We start from the raw sequence: 23,138 nt of genomic DNA, 5'->3' as shown, positions 1-23,138 counted from the left end.
CAAGGCAGGGCTTGCTACAATTTCATTTGGTACTTCGAAAGTCAAAGTAAAAAAAATGGTTGAAGGTGGTCTGTGATAATAGAAACAGCCATTATTATTGTAGAAGACTAAAGTGACAGGACAGCCAGAAACTGATAATTCATTGTGCAGGCAATAAAAGAAAAAGAATTGTCAGTTTGGATGACACGTAGAATACTAAATTTACTTGAATGTTAAGTCACAGGTTTTTGCGCAACACCTGTCATATGTTGTTAAAAACAGTGTGCTGCCTGCTTAAAACTTATGATCACATATGTTCATTCTTCAAACTGCAGATTTTGTATTTTTGTGATTTTATAGAAATCTAAAGCCTGGATAGTGAAACCAATTTTAAATGAATTAAATTACAATTGAAACCATTCTGCTTTAACCATGAGCCTAGAGTATTGCTGAATAACATCGGGGTGGCAGTGTTTATAATGGTGATTATGTTAAAATGTGCAGGGATTGTGCTTCAGGATTCCAACCAGACACTCAGTATCCAGCGGGTGCGAGAGGAAGATGCAGGGCTATACACATGCTCAGCCTGCAACGAGAAGGGTTGCATCAGCATGTCGGCAAAAGTCTCAGTTGAGGGTAAGAGGAGCTTCCCTTCTCTACCTGTCCGTCTGTTTTTCTCTTGGATGTTAACCCGTGCTGCCTGAAGAAATAGTCTTATTTTACTGTTTTCCAGAGCTCTCTTAATCAAAAAGTATGACTTCTATATCATATCAATTGAACACTTTCTATTTTTTAAGAGCCAGGCAAAGTAAAAAATAAACCTTTTGTGAACTCAATTTCTCAAACAGTATTCGCATAGTTCACCCAGAAACAAACTTTAATAGTTTCAAAATTAATGTAATAAGAATCATCTTGTCTCATATTTCTGCAGTTCCTTCAAGCAGACATGACTTGCATCCTTTCTTGTATGACTTTCCTTTTTGTTTGACATCAGATAATTTACACTAGATTTAAAAAAAATTCTCTTTAGGACTTCAACACTATACCGTAAGTGAAATAATTTAAAATTAAAATGATTTCAGCTTTTCCTGACTGTAGAATAACTGGGCTGGTCCATGCCAAGTCACTCCAAACTAAGGGATGATACAACGGATCTTCCAGCTGAACCATATTAGCAGTGCAACATAGACAATTTACCTTGATTCGCCACAATGGAAAAATGCTCATCTGTGATAGCTCTAAAAAATGCAATATGTGGATGAGGATCTATTGAGACTACAAGGTCATTCAACAACAAAATAAAAATAGACATCCAGTAGAGTCTGAATAAAGGACGAAGCAGAAATGTGTAGCCAAGGGATGCAGTCAAATCCTGTGTAAATTTAACTTTGAGAAATGAGTATGTGGATTGATTTTAAATCATACTAACTCAAGCCTACCACAGATTTTTAAAGAGGACCTGTGAAGGAAGTGTCATTGTCACATGTACACAATACAATGAAAAATTTACTTGCTTGTGCTAATCAACATGCAACACATTTACACCATGATTAGTGAGTGTGGTCTTCCATGTATTCTCTGTTGATATTAATAGAGAAGGCCGTTTCATACTGCTACAAAATATTGTTCTCTGCTGTCCCAATGATCTTTTTCTTCATAATTTACCCCAAACTCCTACTCTTACCTGACTTTCTCCTTTTCATCGTTTTTTAATTCACTGTCTTCTCTCACCCTACAACAGCTTTCTAAAGTTTTCTATGTCCACTTACAATTGCAGGATGTATTTATTTGTCTTACAGTATTCAGCCTTGGTTTCCGACCATTCTACACTATGTTCCCTTGTCAAACAGGAAGAAGACCTGATACTTTCTTCATTCCTCTTTATCCATTTAATGAAAAGCTCATGGTGTTTCAGTCTTTACAGATAATTTGCTATGATGGCTTGGATATCTGCTAAGCTTATGTCCAGTGCTGATCACCCTCTGATCTCACTCGTTTCCTGGCATACTCAGTTACATCATTCATTATCAATGACGTCATTAAAATCAAGAATAGTAATGGAGAAAATAATACCTCAAACTACATCTTATTTTGCTGGAGTATGATTTTCTTTCTTCTTTCTTAACCCCGGCCCTCTGTTTATTCATAACTTCATAAAAAGCATCTCTTTGTCCTCCTCAGTATTTCTATCGGCATCTTTCAAATGCCTATGTTAAATTGCAGTGTGATCAGTTCTTTATTACTACAGCTATTGATATATTCTTTTCTCATATTTTAAGAGTAGCAGAGCATTACAATTTTGAAAAAGGAGAAAATACTGGCAGTTTTAAAAGAGCTAGAGATTAAATTTTATTAAACAATATTTTGTTATCCTTTCAAAATATTGTATCTGTATCTTGAGCATTAACTAAAATTAAACTGATTGTTCTTTGATCTGCAAATTCTACAGATTAAATACACAAAATACATTTGAGTGTTCTTAGAGTACACACAAACATTTGCAGAAAGTAAAGTGGAATATTCAGATTGACATATTTTATTCATTTGTCTTTCGTTAGAATTTTTTTCATTTTCCAGAAAGAGATTGAAATAACAAATTTAACATTATGATGAACTTGTTTTAATCAGAGCAATGAGGTATCCATCCATCATCTTTCTAACCTGCTTATCCTGGGCAGGGTCGCAGGGTAACTGGAGTCTATTCCAGTAATCATCAGGCACAAAGCAGGAACAACACCTGGAGCAATAAAATATCTCCTAATAAAATATCTGGAGCTCATTCTGCCTCTTTCAATGGTTAGGTTTACATTTTCGAATATAAATATTTTAAAATGTGCATATAATTTAAGAAAAGTAATTCAATTATGATTACCCATTAGCTGTCCACTGTACAAAGTTTCAAATACATGCTTCTGAAGCTCATTTATGGCTTTTTTATAGGTTCAGATGACAAGACCAGTGTTGAAATTGTCATTATGGTGGGAACTGGAATCATTGCTATTATTTTCTGGATTCTACTAATTCTCATCTTCTGCAATGTCAAAAAGGTAACCCTTATAATTTGTTGCTGTATTTGAAGTTTCAATTACACATACATTTCTATTAAAGGTATTACTAAACTCAGAGAAGCATCTTGAGTTCTACTTTAAAGATTCCTTTTGGATTTGCCTTAATTACTAAACAACAGCACCTCAAGGAGAATTGGTTTCATTTTAGCAATTAAGTTTTCTTGATTAAATGAATGACTTTGCAAATTAATTTCAAAACCAGGTTACAATTATCAAAGCATAGAACAATAAGTAGAGGTTGAAATATTAAGGGTTCTGAAAACAATTTTCCAGCACTGATTTTACCAGTAAAACCAAACAGGTTTTCATTTTCAAACATAATCCATTTTAATACTAATTCACTTGTTATAACATTCACAACAATCATTAATGACACTTCAATAAAACATTTGATCTTATTTGTACAATCATCGTTCTGTAGATGACTTGGCATAGTGCCTACCATGAGCCTAGCCCTTAAGATAGAGGAATGGGTGAAAACCATACAGGGCCTGGTCAAAGGACTAGGGTGACTTGTGTCATCATTTAATCTATTTGAATCCACAGTTTTGAAGAGCAGCCTTCACAATCCCAGCAAAGTAAATAGGATTATTTGTTAAGAAGCAGAAGGGGCAATGCCACAAATGCCAAAGCAGATCAGTATAATGTTGACTGGTTAATATGGTCCTTGTGGGACATGTAATCATTGTAGGCTAGACCCTTAACCTCATAGAACACTGTACACATGATCATGCCGATACTGAAAAGCACCATGACTATGGTCATGGACTATGAGTACTACTGAATATCTAGAGGTTCACCTGCATTTTCTTAAATCACTTTGAGGTTCATGTACATTTTCTTAAAACATTTCTTAGATTTATCTTAAACTTATCAAGTCTTAATTCATTAGCTTAAGATTCTACATGAGACATTTGATGTAGTAATTGTTCATTTCAAGAGTCAACATTCTGGTGGTCCAACATGCACAGACCTTCCTTATATTTAATAGTTCGGTAAAATGTATCCATTTGAATTGAATTATAACAAATTCCTGGAGTGTCTGCTAACTCTCAGGATTCCAGTCTTTAATTCTCCATTACTACAAATCTTACAAGCCTGTAATCCACATATTACAGTATACATGAGCTAATCTCTGGCACTTGTAAAATCTGCATCTTACAATATCTTTCAAGGTACAAGGTCAAAACATTTTGATCACCCCTGCTATATATTAACTAATTTTTTAGTCCTTTTATTTCTTATAGTAAAAGAGATAAACATACATAACAGTAGGGCTATAGGCTTGCAGTTTCTTTATCATAAGAACTAGTTTATGGCACATCATATTACTGACTAGCCATCCCCTGCGGCTTTGCCCGTGTATAAGTGATACAGGGCATTGAGGATGGCCCCGCCCAGCTCTCTACTCCTGACGTCACTCTTCGACCTTCCCTTGGCCAGCAGCCTCTGTCTCAGATTAGAGCAAATATATCGCTCCTGCAAGCGATGTATGATTCTTAGCGCAATGAGAGAAGTCGTAAAATCTACCAGAATGTTCAAGCAAATTAAAGAAAAAAAAAAGATCTAAATCCGTTAAGTAGATCTCTCGTTCGCTAACTAAGCAGAGTTAAGGTTACGCCCCAAGGCAGACGCATGAGTGAGGAAGGCCCCGCACCCCTCTTCCCGCAGCTCGATGAGTCTCTCTCTGATTCACATTAATAAATCGGTACCGCAAGCGAACTATTATACTTAGTGCAATGACAAAGTTGCAAAATCAACGGAATGTTCAAGCAAATTATAGAAAAAACCCAATCTAAATCCGTTAAGTAGTTGTCTCGTGAAAAGCGGACAGACATACAAACGAGTCTATAAAACTATAAGAAAATTTGCACTTGGACCACAAAATTTTTAAAACGGTTTCTTAGCGAGCACCTATGGGCCAAAGGTAACCTACAGTCCTCATGGCTCGGGAGATTTAATGATGAGTGAGTCAGTGGTATTTGGCTTTTATATATATACTAGGCTCACCCGCCTTTTAAGGCGACCGACTTTTATCCTCAATTTGTGTGCGCTCCATGTGTACATCAGGCATGTAAGTGTAGGCAATGAGAACATCAAAGTGCCAATCCATAACATCTCCCGAAAACCTAAGTTTTTTTATCCCCTCGAGTGCCTGTCCAATCTTGGAGTGTAGGACTCCATAATAATATACTTGAAACTCATAGGGGAACAACTCTCCTGCTGCCATTAGCTCAGAAATGGTACCATAAGTTTGAGACTTTGACATTTCAGTGAGATACTGAAGCTCATTTGTATAAGAGATTCCTGACGGCATCATTGTACATGGCTGAAACCATGTGATTAACTTCCCAGCTTTAGAACTCTGCTCTTGTTTTAGGTAGCTCAATTTTGGTTAGCAGTTTAAATTGACAAAATGACTGGCTTGACTTTTGTTCTGATTTAGGCTTGTTCCCAGATCTCCTGATCTTTATCATTACAACCTTTACTGTCTCACTCTGGGTCAGTGCATTATTATACATGTAATTCAGCAGAAGATGTATGTTTGTTGTTTTTCTTTTGAAATCAAAGATGTGAAGAAGCAAGCAAATAAAGCTTTCTTTTTTTCCTGCTACTGCATGCATATGAATCTGTTCAAGTAATTTCTCTTACAGGCCATAAGGACTCAAAAATTTTTCTTTTTTTATCTATGCTGGAATGAATAAAATCCACCTGCAGCATCATATAGACCTCCATCATCTGAACCTTAAACCTATACAACTGTGTATAAATTTTGATAACATTATTATCTTATAGGGTTGCCTAATTTTGAACTTAACATTAACATGCAAAAATAACTTAATCTATCCCACAGGCAAATCCTGCAGATATCAAGACTGGCTACTTGTCAATTATTATGGACCCAGTGGAGGTTCCTCTAGAAGAGCAATGTGAATATCTTCCGTACGACTCCAGCCAGTGGGAATTTCCCAGGGATCGACTACGTTTAGGTAAGAGACATGCCTTCTTTCAGTTAATTCTTAGGAAATTATTAAGGGTACCAAAATGTATGATTTGCATTTGTTACTGGTCTCAGGCCTAGAGGAACCTGGGCCAGATACAAGCCACTGTTGCTGCAGGGTGTAGCCAAGTGATATGGTGAATAAGCATAAAAGAAGCAGGCAGCAGTCACAAGTCTCAGGCCATACTTCTTTGTTCTACTTTTTTCTCATTTACCCAAAAATATATAAATACTTCAATCTCGGCATAGATCAACATGATGATCAGTTAAACAATGATGCATGCCAATTTCCTCTGCAAAGCAATAGTATAAAAACATTTACTTTGGTTCAACAATAGTATTGTTGTCAGCTATCAAGAAGTACCTGATTAGAAACCAATGTCTCCAGAACTCATTAATTTTCAAAGGGAGCAGGCAGTTCTATATCACCACATTGTGTGTGGATGAGATACTAATCAAAGCAGTCTGCTTATTCAAAGCAGGTGACTCTTTTGCAAAACAGATACATATTTATGTCCTGTGGATAGCTATCAACAATAACTTATAGCAAAATTTTTCAGGAGTGTTGCCTTTACTTTAAAACACTGGTTTATAACCCATTACACTAAGCAACACAAAGAAATGTTATTTCATTTAAAACACTGAATTCTAGCCCATTACACATTCAGTTGATAATTCAGAAGACATGATAAAAGCAGTGATTTGCTTTTCAGTCTTATAAGCTGGAGGGCCATCAACAAATGTATTGTCTGCAATGTCAGCAACAAGTTGTCAAAACAGATGATGGTTCTCCCAGCTTGCGGTATGTTCAACAAATGCTACTGCTTAAATAAAAGCACCTGATTTAGTGCACAATTTATAATGATTTCAAGAGTATATCATAATAGTAAAAGAAAGATTTAAAACCTTTAGATAAATTCTGCAATGGTCTTCACACCTGATCCAGGAGGGCCACAGTGACTGCAGATGTTTGTTCCAATTAAAATTATTAACACATAGCCAATTATTCCTGCTGAAGTAATTGTTGCTTAAGCAGCATTTTTGTGTGTCATTGTTGTTAACTCATTTGGTAAGATTCTGGATTTGTAATGGATTGTTTTAGTTTTCAACAGCTGCATGCACTGTTTTTAATAGCTTCTTGTTTTCTTAACCGGGTGGTAATAAATAATGTCATGAAAAAGACAAAGAAACCAACAGCTCACCATCTAACTCAGTGGTTCTCAATTTCAGTCTTGGGACCCATTATGGCCATAGGTTTTGTTTCAGCTTTTGCTTTTATTTGGACCCCACCTTCATTAATCAAGTTCTTTTTTCCCAGTTTCTATGTTTTGGTGTCATTACATAGATTACAAAACTTAGTTTGCTAATTTTTTATTGGAATATAGCAAGCCTTTATGCATGTTATTTGGGGATAATGTAGTGTATTTTTATGTCTTGGTTTTTAAAATTTTCATGTTCATCACCATGATTTTTATTCAATTTTCCCTGGTGTTCTGATTATTTAGGCTGTTATATACTAATGAGCACACTAGCTATAAATAACTGTAACCTTCCAGTCTCATTTCTGGTGTCTCCTCTGCTTTTCATTAGTTGTCTTTGTTAGATTATAATTAAGGGAGCAAACTCAACACAAAAAGGTTTAATTGATGTGGTAAAAATACAATGATTTCTAAATGTCCTAGAAATGTAAATCTAATACTACTTTACTTTTCTAAATGCAGAATAAGAGAAAAACAAGTTAGATAACATATGTATGGCATAACATTCAGGTGTGTTCAGGGACTAAGTTACAGTAACTGATAAAAGTTAGAGCAGTTCACATTTTTATTTACTTTATCCAAAAGTCAGTTATTACATTTTTGATTATTAAATAATTTTGTATCATTGAGTGATATTCAAAAGAAAAAGTAATAATATAATGTGATTTAATGTGATGGTTGACTAAATTGAATATGTGCTTTTTAGCAGCACAAATAGGCCTGTGGTGGCTCAATAGCTTTCATATACAGCAGATTGCAATTCAACTTATGTGAAAATGACATTGATTGATGTGCATTAGTGGTAGAGGGTCAGTGACCGATTGTTTTTTAATTCTCTTAAATATGACATATTTGAAAGTATACCTTATAGAGCAGTACCCAATAATTAGAAATTGAAAAATATCTATTAATACAAAATGACCAGTGCCAGAATAAAATCAGTATCAGTATTACCCTATGAAAGGAGAAAAAGAACTGAAATAAGTTCCCTATCTACCTATTAATATCAGTTAAAACACAGTAATTTGTTAAAATAATATATAAATAAGAATTTGGAAAGAAAATGATTAATGTATAACTGGAATACGAATGGTACACGATGGGCAAGAAGATCAGGTGTCTTGCTGCGATTGTGCATATCTACAACTGAAACATTAGGAGCTGCACATCAGAGATCAGAGGATTAAGTCACTGGATACCCAAGCAGCTGTCACACAAGAAAAAGAAGAAAATATACAAAATATAAAAGTTCAAGCAACCGCTCTCGTGGTAAAATTGAGACAGGAAACTAATTCCTAGCTGAAGTTGCACAGAATGTTTAAGATGTTTATCCCAAACGCAATCCATTTGAGATATCTAAACAAAAATTAAACTGTCTAGCAAAGCATAGAATTATTCAACTAAAAATTATATATCGAGCTCATCTGTCTCGCTTAAAACTGTCCAAAATGTTTCCAGTGCAAGATCCAACCTGCGAACACTGCAACCAAGCTCCTGCCTCACTGGGTCACATGTTCTGGGCCTGCACCAAATTAACATTATTTTGGACCAAACTTTTTAAGTGCCTTTCAGACAGCCTTGGGGTCACAATCCATCCTAACCCATTAACAGTTGTGTTTGGTGTTCTTCCAGACGGACTTGAAGTGGAAAAGGACAAGCAAACGGTGATTGCATTCACTACACTCTTGGCACGCAGACTTATTCTGGTAAATTGGAAGAATCCCAATTCTCCTCGGATAAGTCAGTGGGAAACCAATGTTTTATATTATTTGAAATTGGAAAAAATCAAATTCTCAGTTAGAGGATCTGTACAAAGTTTTTTCAAAACCTGGCAGGATCTGATCAAAATTATTTTAGAATAAGAGAAATAACTATTACCACATTTAATTCCCTTCTCCATCTCTTATTTACATATATATTTATTTCTCCCTTTCTTTTGCTTATTGTTGTCTTATTAAAAAGCCCTAAGCAATTCTCCTTTAGCTAAGCTCTCCTTCTCAGGGGTGGGGTTTGATTTGTCTTCAATTTTGTTTGGTTATAAATTGATCTATTTGTATGGAATGATTACAATAAAAATAAAAAAAATAAAATTAAACTGTCTTGACAGATTTATTTGAAGAATAAGTATGCCACATCTCAACAAAATTGGCCCACAGAGAGCCAAGTTGTTTCATACGGACAGACAGACAGACAGGCATGGGCTATCGCAATAGGTGCTTTATGCATCATTCACAAATGCACCTGAAAAAGACCAACAATTTAAGCAATGAAATAATTGGAGCAAATTTGGGTAAAAAGGTGGAACAAAGACCTGCAGCCGCAACAGGTCCCCATAGGACTGAACTTGAGAAAAAGAGATTTAACTTGGTTTCTGGTGCACACCATATAGTATCTGTTTGAATAACATTTATGGAAAGCAATGAAGCAGAGTGAAGGAATGACTGTTTCTAGGGTGGTCTTATTCACAAATCATTTGGATGATATTCTTGGAAAGAGAATGATTTGATGTGACAGAATAAAAGCACTAACAATTGAAAACATTATTTAATACATTCTTTTGTCAACTATATTAGCTTCAAATTAAGTTACTAGGTTGGAACAGAAGCCTGCAAATGTTGTGGCCTTTCTGCACTGAACTTCTAGACTTGTATCATAAACCTTGATTATGTGGTTGAATGAATGTTCAACATAAGTGTAAAAAAGTTTAATTATAGTGTAATTTTCCACAGATCATCATAAGCAGTTATTGAGTTTATCCCAATGTGTTATTGCTTTCATTGCAGGAAAGGTTCTGGGACATGGAGCCTTTGGAAAAGTAGTTGAAGCCTCAGCATTTGGAATTGACAAGTCGAACAGTCTAAACACAGTTGCCGTTAAGATGCTAAAAGGTGAGCTCTTTATTTGTAGTGCACTTGGACATGTGCATCCTTTTGCAAATTACTCAGTTGATGGCACTGTGTTCATTTCTACTCCATGGTTTTTGCAATGGTTTACAGAGAAGCTGTGATGAATTAACTCAACAAAATGGATGAACTTCTCTAATTCTTACATTTTAGTATTTCCTTATATATCCTATGGGAAAGTTGGTTTTCCTCATATTTTGAAAACTCATTTAGACTATGTTACTCTGTAGGTACATCATGCATCTTATCCACTTGAAACAACCTTTGTTTTTCTTCCAGAGGGTGCAACAGCCAGTGAGTATAAAGCACTGATGTCAGAACTGAAAATCCTCATTCACATTGGAAACCATCTGAACGTGGTGAATTTGTTAGGCGCTTGCACCAAACCGAATGGTAAAAATTTTGAAATGAATATAATTATTATGCTTTTAAATGAGGCAGAGTGGGGAAGATCCAGTGTCCTGTATTTGAATCCAACATCTGGACATTGTCTATGTGGAGTTTGCACATTCTCCCAATGTCTGCAGAGGTTTTCTTCTGGGTACTATGGTTTTCTTCCCAGATTCCAAAGGCACACATGTTTCATTGACTGGAGATACAACATTGACCCAGGTGTGGCTGTGTGCAAGCGTGGACCCTGTACAGAATTGGTGTCCTGCTGCCCTTTGCTTCTGAGATAAACTTTGTAACCTTGAAATGGGCTAAGTGGGATTAAAGTATATGTATGCATGTATTATACTATTAATGAGTAGCACCAAAAGAGTAGACCTCTTGCAGCCAAAATGGGAAATTGAGAACCCTGAGGGTCTATGGCCCTTTAATTTTTCAGACTTCTAAAAGAAAAGTTGATGTAAATTGAATCAATGGAGGTGACCTTTCAGGAATAGGACTTCTCATGTACATGTTCAGATTAGCACATCAAAGAAATATTTCACAATTCACAGGCCGGATTAATTATTGCCCCTTGATGGCACTACTACGGTAGATTTTGTGGTTTGTTTGGTTTTATTTTTCTTGCTTTGAATGGAAATTTTTTGACTTTGGTAATTTTCATTTAACACATATTAAACACATATTAAACTTGGTGTTATTACTCTCACTTCAGATTGTATAGGGTGTCCCAGATAAGGACTACTTGGAGACACCAGTAAGATGCTGTGACAAGCTGAAAGAAAGTCTGTGGATTTTGCGCTGTAGATGTTAGCATAGGTGTACCAAGGAGGAAAGTTAGGACCTCATGCTGTTAACATAAAGAGTAAGGTGCTTTAATAATGCTGTTGTGGCTGTGGAAATTTGTAGTAATGTTTTTATCCTAAAAATGATTCTGAGATTAAAATAGAAGATTTAACAAGGTGATCACTGACACTGCATCTTGAGTCAGAAAGTAAATTGACCCCACTGTTAGGAAAGTACACACATCAGATATTTGGTGAGAAGAAAAGGTGATTAGGCAGTGAAACTAATTATGCTGTTTGAAAATTAGGGGAGGAGGAGGAGGAGGACTTTGTGGCTAACTGAGTTCATATTTAATGTTCTTGAAATAATGAACTCTGCATTAAGTGATATATATATATATATATATATATATATATATATATATATATATATATATATATATATATACTGTACATATATATATATATATACTGTACATATATATATATATATATATATATATATATATATATACAGTATAGTATATATCTTTCTTGGGTTCTTGTTTGGTATTCTGTATAAAAGTTGAACTTCATATGATGTAAAGTTCAGGGTTACATGAGATGTTCCAAAAAGTATACGTAATAAAATTTATCGAAACTAACACAGTTCAATCCCTTATATATTGTACTTATTGTGCAGTAAACACAAATAAATGTACTGTACACACAACACTGGAATCTTTGAACCATTAGTTATTGTTCTTCCCTTTACTTCTGAAGATATGTTGGTGTTTATATTATTTTTAACTTGTGTGTCTTCCTAGGACCGCTGATGGTAATAGTTGAGTACTGCAAGTATGGCAACTTATCCAACTATCTCCGCACTAAGAGAGAAACCTTCCTTCCTTACCGGGTAAACCAATGAATTTTTAAAATTATTACCCAGTCCCTTTATCACTTATTTCTCTTCACTTAATATGTATATATACTTTGCTTTTAAGTAACTTAACAACACTCTACACTATTTTTCACTTGGTTTCTTTCCACATGCACTTCATTATCTTACAGTTGGTCACTCTTCTTTATCTATAAAATTCTTTTTTGCTTTCACCTGCTGCTTTCAATATATATTTATTCATCTTCTGGCTCTACAAATTGATTACATGGATAGCTTGAGGTGGTCTCTAAATTGGCAATGAACATGGCCATGAATATTTTAAAGATGTAAGAAAAAAATCAACATGGGATGGCAGACAAGGTTTTAATCTTCTGATATTCAAAACATGCTTTCTATCCTCTCTTTCAATGTACAGGGCAGTAATCAATTATGAAGTAATTTCTACACTTCGGCCTTACTAAGTTACTTTTATGGTCAGAGATTAGTTTCGGGATCAGGTACTGAATACCTTACCTAAGAGTCCTAATTCTTTGAGGTAACCCCATCCACAAAGCATATGCGGACACATAGTATTTGATGAACATAACGACTTACTTATATTTCATGGCCTTCTTTTGTACCAGATTATCCTGGAATGAAGCCTAAAGCAGCACTTACTGACTACTGACAGTTGTGACGTGTGAGCTGATCATGGGTTAATGGTGCCTTATCTTTATCAAAATATTCCAGACTGGCAGACTCCATGAAAACAGCACTTCTGGGCCCTAGTCCATTAAAATTAATTTATTCTTACATAGTGCTGTTCTCCATTGACTGGCTCAGAGCATTGCACAAATTTATAAGTATAAAGCAAATACAGTAGAATCTCCAAAAAAATCACTATTCATCATATGCGCTTATATAAGCTCAACTATATCCAAGGCTGCAACAACTAATCAGATGAGTTGATTAAAAATAATTAATTTGAACTTTTGCTAGTCTAATCATTATTATAAACTAAAAATAGTAGCACAATGTAACATAGAAAGCAGTGCTCTAAAAAAAACACTGGAAGATATTCAATGAGAATGCCATGAACAGTACTAGTTGTTTAATTTATGAAACAAAAATGGCATTTCACTAAAGTACAAACATTTTGGAATATTTAAGATACAAAAATCTAGGTGCTGAGGTGGGAGTTCTCACTTGGTAGGTACAAAATCAATGCAGCATAATATAAAAATAACTTTTTTAAGGGCTAACATGGCTCTGTAGTTGCCAATTAAATGGAAAGTGTGAATGTAATGGTGGAAATCTGACATTTAATAAAAGATTAAGAATTGGCAAAACCCTGGCATGTGCCTTAATTTACTGTTGAAATCCACATATAAGATACCAAATAAACTCCATTGACCCCTGACCTGTTACACAAAATTAACAACCACATTAAGACATTTGATTAGTTTGGTACAAGTTAGAGTGTAAACTCCCTGTTTGAAATGTTAAAAAAAAGATCTGGAGATGGATGAAGTTAGTAGAATTTCTTAGATTACCTACAGGGAGTCTTCCATACAGTTATTTTTAAAGCACTCGGCAATCAGCTTGTTTTGACTTGAGTGCCAATATTCAGTTTTTACTTTATTGGGCACCAGATGACTCCTGACATTGAATAACCTCAAAGTATTACAAACTGGATCTTCCATTTTCTTTTTTTTAGGACCACTCACCAAAAATGCGCAGTCAGGTGCGCTCGATGATGGAAGCTGTGATTGCAGATAGGCAAAATCATGTAGGAGCCAATGAAAGCACTGTTCTTTCCAGAATTATTGCAAACCATAACCAGAACTACAGACCCAGTCTTCAAAAAGGTAGGTCTACTACTGTACTGATCCAGAGACCTAGGTTTGATTCTTGGCAGTGTTAATGCCTGGATTTTTTCCAAGTGCTCCTGTTCTCTTGCACATCCAAAAGATATGCATGATACCTTAATTAGTCTCTGCACTTTGACCCTGTTTGAATGAGTATGGGTGTGATTATGGGTATGCCCAGCTTGGGCAGGTCATCCTTCAAGAGTTGGCTCCTGTCTTGCACTTAATGTTGCCAGGTTAAGCACCAGGTCTTCCTGATCCTGTAACCAAAAAAAATAACACTGGGAAATAGATTGAAATGTGTTTGTAAATTATTGCACTATACCACTTCATTTTGTTGTATTCTTGGTAAAATACTCCAACACATTTCTGCTAATAAAATTGACTTGATTGATTGCAATAGATATGGATAATACCTGCAGAGGAAATCAACCAATGTCCTCTCTTGTTATTTTTTTCATAGTTGAAGATCTGTGGAAGACCCCACTGACTATGGAGGACCTGATCTGCTACAGCTTTCAGGTGGCACGTGGCATGGAATTCCTAGCTTCACGAAAAGTGAGTTTCATGTCCTGGTATATGTTCTCTGTGTACTGAAGTATTTTAAAGAAGTACTGATAAATGCCTAAGTAGTTAAAGAATCAGTTCATTTCAGTTATTCATTTTACTGATGTGTATATGTTACTTCTTTAGTGCAAAGTTTTGAAAACAGTTTTCATATCATGATTTCAGATACTTCATAAATATAGCAACAATATTATAAAACTCCCAAAGCAAAAATATCACTGAGTTCACACATAATCCAGTTTCCAGCTGTTAACTGATACAATTATTCCATTTAACTCTTTCTTAAAACATCGCTTTTGCAACATAATTTGTATTAGCTTTAATTTGGAATGGAGTGGATGGGAAACTGTATAAAACAGTCAAACAAGCATGGATCGGCTACAAGGAAAATAAACAACAAAATGGCAAAACCAAGCAAATTTAAAGGTTTCCAAGTTCTTTTCTAAGCTAGTCTTTAGAGTCTTTATCAAATAAATTCCAGACATCCCATTAGGCATGTCACCTTCTTATAAAATGGCAATATAATGACATCATAAGCCATGCAACATCTGAACCGCATGAACCAGCAACGGGTATCAATACCATAAACAATAAGGCAGTGCCCATTGAAGAAGACACACAACATGGCACCCCAATGAAGTCACAAAAATAAAATTAAAACAAACCAACAACCAAAATATAATTTAAATTAGCAAAAAAACTATTACACAAACTGTCCAAATTAATTCCTAACAATATCTACATGATTCTTGCCCATCATAATTAAATGTAGAACTGATATTTCTCTGTCTTTAACACTTTTAAATTCATAATTTTAAATTTGGCCCTTTGCAAGTGTTCACATGTTGAACATATAATAGACTGAAATTGTTAAAAATAGCAGAGTTTGTAATCTCCTGGTAAATATTAATTATCCTGACTAGAATTTTCTCATTTACATAATCTTCTATTTGTTTTATACCATAAAGAAATAAAAAGCGAAGACAATCAACAGCTATCAAATATTGTAATTGTACTAGACGTCCTAATTTGATTTATCGGTTGCTCTCTTTTACCATCATTGTAGCTCTTATACTACTACTTTGTACTCTGAAATCACCAAAGACCCCATCTTCCCAAATTATTGCTGTATTTAACCAGATTCCTTTTATTGGCTAATGGTTAGTGAGTCTTTTGTCTTGATTTTTGTGTTTCCGATGTTGTGTTCATTCTAGTGTTCATGATCTCCTGCTTCTTTGATCTTTGAAACCGTTACATGGTAGTTTAATCAGTTGTTTTGCTTTTATTAAAGACCGGTCATAGCTCATGGGATGAAGATGAGGCTCAAGATGGTTGACTTATAGCATTTGACCTTTTCTTGTGGAGTGTGTTGTTTTTTTTTCTGTAGAATCTGGCCAGTCTTTGTATAGTAACATTTCTGTTCATAAATTGTTATCACCAAACTATTTTTTCCATATAATTTTTTTATCCATCTGTCATCAGCACTAAATGTATGTCTGCTTTTTCTGAGTTGATTAACTGATCCATTTACTTTGCAAATAACTTCTTCGACTTCCTCAGTGCTGACATTGGCATTTGAAATTGGGTAATCACTAAATTTCTTGCTTCTGAACTTGTGTTTACCCTGATTACACTTGTATTGCTTTCTGCTCATCTACTAGTTTCCATTTCGATGCCCACAAGTTTTAATACTGCATTTGTAAATCTGACCTCTCAATATGAACCACATCCATTTTTATCTACTTCCTTCACTTAGTGCAAATAAGTTCAGACGGCACCTTTCCCTTTCTCCTGTAATATTAATTTTTCTTTCTATATACTCTTATTTATTTCACACTCACAGCACAATAATCTTAACAGGCTGCATGTCACCTACGACCAAAAGTAACATGTGTAATATATTTATATTAGTTTTCTTTGTGTTTGCTTTTGGGGAAATGCCAAAGTAATAAGACTTTCCTTACACATGGCCCAAATGTCATGGTGATTATTTCGTAGAGTAATATTTTAACAGTCTAATATTCCATGCTTTATTAAATAAAACATTGCTGTATTTTCTTCTCCCTTAGTGCATTCACAGAGATTTGGCAGCCCGAAACATTCTGCTTTCAGAAAATAATGTTGTTAAGATCTGTGATTTTGGCCTGGCTCGTGACATATACAAAGACCCGGACTACGTAAGAAAAGGAAATGTAAGTCATAATGCTTCCAGAAACCTGAAAATGAAATATTAAAGTATGAAATTAACTAACTATAGTAAATTAGAGCAAAAGCTGAAATATCCACACAGCTTTGAGACTGCGCTCTCATCAAGGCAGAGGAGCATTTTAGTTTGAACTAATCTCAGTGGTTTAAATGGAAATGTACACACACAAACATCGCAACACAACCTCAGCCAGCAGCACTAAAGAGAAATCCTAGAGAGTGTCTTACTGTAGAACATGCCGATGGAAGAGCCAGGGTACAAAATCTGGCCCACAATATCAAGAAAATTATTTGGAGAATTTAGAAGAGCTTAATAATCATTTTCAGATATTGCAAAGAGGCTTCTACACCATATTGAAAAACTATGACTTATTGTAGCTAAAGTTGAATTATCAGGTTCAGAAGATATATACTGCAATTTTTTTTACTTGTTTTCATGCCAGCTATGTAGAGAATGAGCAATAACAAGAGGAAAGTATTATTTCATGTGATTTATTATGTCCTGGCAAATACATTCATTCCATTTATTTATTTGGGTGACACCTTAATCCAAGGCAGCAACACAGTGGCGCAGTGGGTAGCGCTGTTGCCTTGCAGTTAGGAGACCCGGGTTCGCTTCCCATGTCCTCCCTGCATGGTGTCTGCATGTTCTTGTTCAAGGTCATGCAGAGAAAGTAGTGGAATCTGAACCCACAACCTCATGGATTGAAGCCCAAAGCCTTGACCACCACTCCACTTTGACTGAGTACTATGCCTACCTGCCATTCCAGATATCCTGGTTCACGTATTCATCCATATTATCCAGGATAGTCACAAAACTGAATTTCTTCTGTTTCCAGAGCATCTTCTTATATAATACGCTACCATGGCTGTCCGTTTGTCTGTCCAGGATTTTAAATCACCTGAAGCTCGCAAACTGTTTGAACTATTGACCTGAATTTTCGTACACATATACTACGTGATGTCTATTATCTGCTTTCGGGGTGATGATTGACCTCCAAGGTCAAAGGTCAACCCAGGAAGGTGAAGGTCAAAAATCAAATAACCTGTAGCCTGAAATTTTCTACACATATGCTACGCTGAAACTCTGCACTACAGCTTTATATTAAAAGCGAAGAGTTTTGTAATTATTATTTTTTTATTTTTATTTTATTTTATTGTAGAATCAACTGTCGGCAGCGGCCAGCAGGGAGGTCGTGTGGCGCATGTGTCTGGGCACTGTTCTCACCCCTACCACCTTCGCTGTCACTTCCCCTACCTCTTCATATCTTAAATCATTCTTGAGGCAGATTGAAGACTTAAGTGCCAGCTTAAGTAAAAAATTAAGGAAACCGTATTAAGTAATTGCAACATAAACACTAACTTAATCAGTTTTAACGTGAAAAGATGCCAACAAAAGAGGAGAAGAAGCAGGCCGCTAGGGTGGATTAAAGAAGAGCTGCTCAGGAAGCAGCAATCACATCAACCTCTGAGCAAACAAATGATAAACAGAGATGGAGAAAGAGGATGAAAATTATGAATGCTCAAGTCAAGTGTAACATGCAGTACACCATTACTGGTTAAAAGATAATTAAGACTGGTGATTCCAAACAACAGAATTAAAAATAAATCCGAACATTTTTAGCAAGTTATCTGTACTGTATTTTTGAATGCAGGCAACTGCTTTTAACTAGCAAAATCAAAACTGTGTTTGTGCAATGCAAAATGTTCATAAAAGAGCATCATCCTAACTCTTTTAATCAGTCTTTGTACCTCTTTTATTTTTACACAAGAAAAGAAAATCTAGCTTAGTTGGGTATAACAGAATATATTTCACATGTAAAGTGTACTAGATATGGAAAAATAAAAATGTGCATATTTAAAAGGGATGTAAAAACACAATATTCATAAGGGGGGTAAAATGGCAAAGCATATCACCCCTTAAGTGGTTGTGACGACGCGGATTCGTGCATGCTCCCATCTTCTGTCTGGGAGCCCTTGAACCCGTCACCGTCAGTAATGCTACCGATGAGCTAGGCAGTGAGGCAACAACAATGGAGCAAGGGGATGGTGTATAAAAGTGCCAAGTGCTTTTATTAAAACAACAGAACAATACAGTGTTCAAATTAAATAAAGTGCAGTGATTCAAAAAGAGTCATTAAATAAATAATCCATAAAACAAGAGTTAAAAGTGGAGGTTTAAACAATAGAAAAAAGTCTTCTTAAAAACAACGAGGTTAAAATAATGCTGGAAGCTGTCCTTTTAAAAATCCAGTGCATCCTTCTTCTACTACTGGCGGCCCCCCTGCTTCTCCCATCTGGGCTTCTCAACAGGGGAATCGCTCTACATGCAGCTGACCTTCTCTGCACTGTCCTACTGTTCGGATCGCCTTACCGACCCCTGGCTTTGGTAGGCTCCTCCATACAGCGACTTGGGTTCCACAGCGACCGGGGCGCCCACGCTGGGGAATACACACCCCAAGTCCCGACACCCGCTGCCTTCCGCGGCCTGTCATCCGCCTTCCGGTCACTCCCGCCCTTCAGAATAAACTCTGTGGGAGCGACCACTACTGCTACTCCTCGGGTGTCGGCCTAACACCCAAGCTCCCTGATCAGCTGCGCGCAAGCATGCAGTCGCTCGCTCGCTCTCCTACACCGACTTTCTCCTCATGCTGCTGCTTCCTGCTCTCCTGCAACCTCCGGCTTTCTTTCACCTGTTATCTCTCTTTTTTTTTCCCTTAGCCGACTCGCGCTTCTATTTATCAAGAGAGCATGGCAGCTGTCGCAAATCAGCAGCCCCAGGAACAATCACAGATGCGGACCATTTCTCACCTGTGCACTAAGGTGAAAAACATCCACATCGCGAATCGCCCTGAGAACCGCTTCTGCCACACAACCACCATGCCCCCTCACCAAGCCGCGAGCGCGGTGATTATTTATTTTAAAACTGGCCTTTGACGGGAGCTGTGGACCCGCTATACCACAGTGGCCCAGTATATAAATGTTGCCTCCTTTTGCCAGCATAGTTCTGCCATTTGAAGGTGTGTTGTAGAACGTTTCTCTGTTGCTTGCCCTTGTCACCAACATTCGCATACCATTTGGACACCCAAATTGTTTTCTAATTTTTTAAATCTTTCACCTTATATTTTAGGCTCGACTGCCTTTGAAGTGGATGGCACCTGAAAGTATTTTTGACAAAGTCTATACAACCCAGAGTGATGTGTGGTCTTTTGGGGTCCTGCTGTGGGAAATATTCTCGTTAGGTAAGAAAACAGACATGGAGTGATGCAGAGGAAGCAAAATGACATTAACTGTTACCATAAGGTGGAAAGTGAACTGGGGATTGCCTTGCTCTTAAATATGAATGACTTCATAACTACTATATCAGAGTGAGGATAATCAAATTTATTTTAATTTTACTTTATGTCAGAGAAAATTAAAAAAATCTTGGAGAAAAAAACAAATAGAATTTTAATTAATAATACATTTTCTAATTTACAGATGTTCTTGAATTATACAATACTAGCTGCGTAACCCCATGCTGTAAAAAGCCCGGGGTCCTAGAAACTATTGAAATTGTCAGAAAAATAAATGAAATGTAGAGATGTCAGGTAATAGAAAGGAACTACTCTGGGTGTCTCTCTCCTAGGAGGTTTCGTTTTGTAGATGTGCTTGCATCGTTTGGGCATTAGTGGCTAAGCGACTTTGTCTTTCTTCCAAGGTTTCGTTTTGCCGATGTGCTCACCTTGCTTCTTTATTAGTCACTAAGCAAGTGACTCATTCTTCTGAGGTTTCGTTTTGCAACATGCTGGCCTCACCTGTGTATCCTCCGAGATGGAGCCCTTACCCCGACTCCACCTCTCACTTCCGGGACGGACAGACACATACACTTCCACGTGTAGACATTTATTTATAAGATATGCAAGACATTAACATTTTATGTTAAGCTGTGATCAGCTAGCACATGTTTCTGTTTTTCAAAGGCTAACCCCAATATTTGCACCTTACTACATTTACAAGAATGGACTAGATTTTTAAAATTTATTCAGTTATGGGTCGCTGCATCTATTAGTAGACCCTGATGATCTCAACACCTTTACCCTGAGGTTCATTTGAATAATTCTAAAAAAGATGGAAGTAAAAAGAAATTCTGTAACACTCACATTTTACATATTTACATAAATGAAATTTGTTAAACCTCAGATGCAATAGGTTAATCAGCTTATTAGTGCATGCACAAATACATGTATATTCCAATACAAGATTCCAATACAAATAGCACCTTGTACATACTGTATATTTATTTGTGTAATACATATATATTGTAGTAGTAGAGGCGTGTATCGACCTCTTGAACCCTCAGGTAACACTCCAAACACCAGGTAAAAGTACAAGACTTCTTTATTTTGGAATAATCACGTGCACAAAGCACCCTCCACTCCACACTACTCATATAAACACCAACCAATACTACAATAATCACTCCTCCTCTCCCAGACACTTTGCCACCCTACCTCCCAGCTCAGCTCAGTGTCTGGGCTTTCCCAGAGTCCTTTTATACTCCCTGACCCGGAGGTGTTTCTGCCCAACAGTCCACAAGTCTTTATTACTTCCGGGTCAGGGCAAAAGTCCTGGTCATGTGAACAGGAGAAACGACGTACTTCCAGGTTATAGGGCACATACGAGTCCACAGGTCTCCCTACAGTGACTCCCGGTGGTCCTCAAGGTATCGAGCAGGGCTGTGTATAAAAACTACAAAGTCCATGAGGCCCTGCTGGAATTCGGGGAACGACCATGCTGTCGGGAGAGCTCCACCTGGTGGCCTGGGGGTGAGGGCCGGAATATGTAGCCGGCCATCCATTACAATATGTATAATATATTATTTACATGCAGTACCATTTACCTCACCACATTCAAAATGTCACTATCACGTACGAGGGTTGTCTGGGTTCTGCGCGGAATTTTATCGTTTGTCGAGTGTCAGCCTGTCGAAACCTGTTCTGCTGTGTAGAGGGATTATTCAAGTGGTTGCATGTTTTTGTTCAGATGTTTTGCTCCCTCTCTTCCTTCAGAATGAACACGAGAAGCAAACGAACTGAGAGTGCGCAGCCGGTGCTAGCGGCGAAGCTCCCGACTCCGTGCATGCGTGACTTTCGAGTGATGATTTTTTTACGACTTTTCTGATAGTTTAACAGCTAAAGAGTGCTGCCAAAAACTTTCTCGCATCTTCAAGAAGAATGCTCCAAAGAAGACGATGGTTTTTAAGTGGTTCCAGCGCTTCACCTCAGGCCACTTCAACTTTGACGATGAAGAACGTGAACCGAAACCGCGAAGTTCGACTGATGGCAGAAATGCTGATCGTGTGAAGGAGTTCCTGGAAGAAGATGGTCGTGTGACCATCAGGAAAATTGCCCTGGAACTTGGGATGACCCGGTATGCTGTCGACACCATCATTCGACGAGATCTTGGCTTTACAAAGAAATGTGCCGTTCCAAGGCTGCTGACTGTGGAACAAAAGCAAGCTCGCGTGGAATGGTGCAAGTTTTTCCTTGACAAGTTCAACAATGGCCAATCGAGACAGCCTTTCGCGAGTGTTATGCGGCGTGGGTCAGAAGAGCCCAAAAGTGCATTGATGTTGGCGGTGAACACTTGGAAAAAGTTTAAAAAGGATCGAAGTACATGATAAAAATAGAAAAAAAAATCCTTGGCTACTTATTTCGAGTGATTCCGCGCGGAACCCAGACAACCCTTGTATGTAATGCATACCTCTATTTTTTTCTTATTTTATTTTGAAAGGTGCATCACCGTACCCTGGAGTACAGATTGACGAGGAATTCTGTCAGCGTCTTAAAGAGGGTACTAGAATGCGGGCACCAGAGAATGCCTCTCCTGAAATGTAAGTACAGTCCACTCCTCCAGAATTATTTATTATGATGATACAGTAACATTATTCCAAAAGCTTTCAGAGATAAGCTATTGGTTGACATTGTGAAATAAAAGTGCCCATATAATATATATCTTTTATGCCCTTTTCAATGCAATAGTCTTTGCAGTCCAGTAGGGAACAATATTCTTGATTTGCATTTCCAAATGTTTATACTGTATTTCATATGACACACATCAAAACAGAAAATGAAGAGGCATACAAAGTAGCAGCAGAACAATGAAAATTGGAGGTTTAAAGCAAATCTGCATTTGATGTTTTAATATACATCATATCGGGCTTTCTGTTCATATTCACTGGATCCACAAAGTTTTCAGACCCCTTCACTTTA

General features: G+C 36.8%; 1 protein-coding gene across 1 annotated transcript in view; it reads left to right on the top strand.

Moving 5' to 3' along the window:
• The window catches only part of flt4 (fms related receptor tyrosine kinase 4), a 191,221-nt gene that overhangs the window by 156,517 nt on the left and 11,566 nt on the right, over window positions 1-23,138 (top strand). Inside the window, exons 15-25 of the mRNA XM_028813757.2 lie at window positions 484-615; window positions 2,920-3,026; window positions 5,902-6,037; window positions 10,091-10,195; window positions 10,490-10,603; window positions 12,192-12,280; window positions 13,962-14,112; window positions 14,576-14,670; window positions 16,749-16,871; window positions 20,015-20,126; window positions 22,660-22,759. Coding sequence (XP_028669590.1) covers window positions 484-615; window positions 2,920-3,026; window positions 5,902-6,037; window positions 10,091-10,195; window positions 10,490-10,603; window positions 12,192-12,280; window positions 13,962-14,112; window positions 14,576-14,670; window positions 16,749-16,871; window positions 20,015-20,126; window positions 22,660-22,759 — 1,264 coding nt within the window. The remainder of the gene's footprint in view (window positions 1-483; window positions 616-2,919; window positions 3,027-5,901; window positions 6,038-10,090; window positions 10,196-10,489; window positions 10,604-12,191; window positions 12,281-13,961; window positions 14,113-14,575; window positions 14,671-16,748; window positions 16,872-20,014; window positions 20,127-22,659; window positions 22,760-23,138) is intronic.

The sequence above is a fragment of the Erpetoichthys calabaricus genome, chromosome 11, assembly GCF_900747795.2.
Source record: "Erpetoichthys calabaricus chromosome 11, fErpCal1.3, whole genome shotgun sequence".
NCBI lineage: Eukaryota > Metazoa > Chordata > Cladistia > Polypteriformes > Polypteridae > Erpetoichthys > Erpetoichthys calabaricus.
The sequence above is the reverse complement of the archived record's forward strand: the minus strand, read 5'-3'. Positions and strand labels throughout refer to the sequence as shown.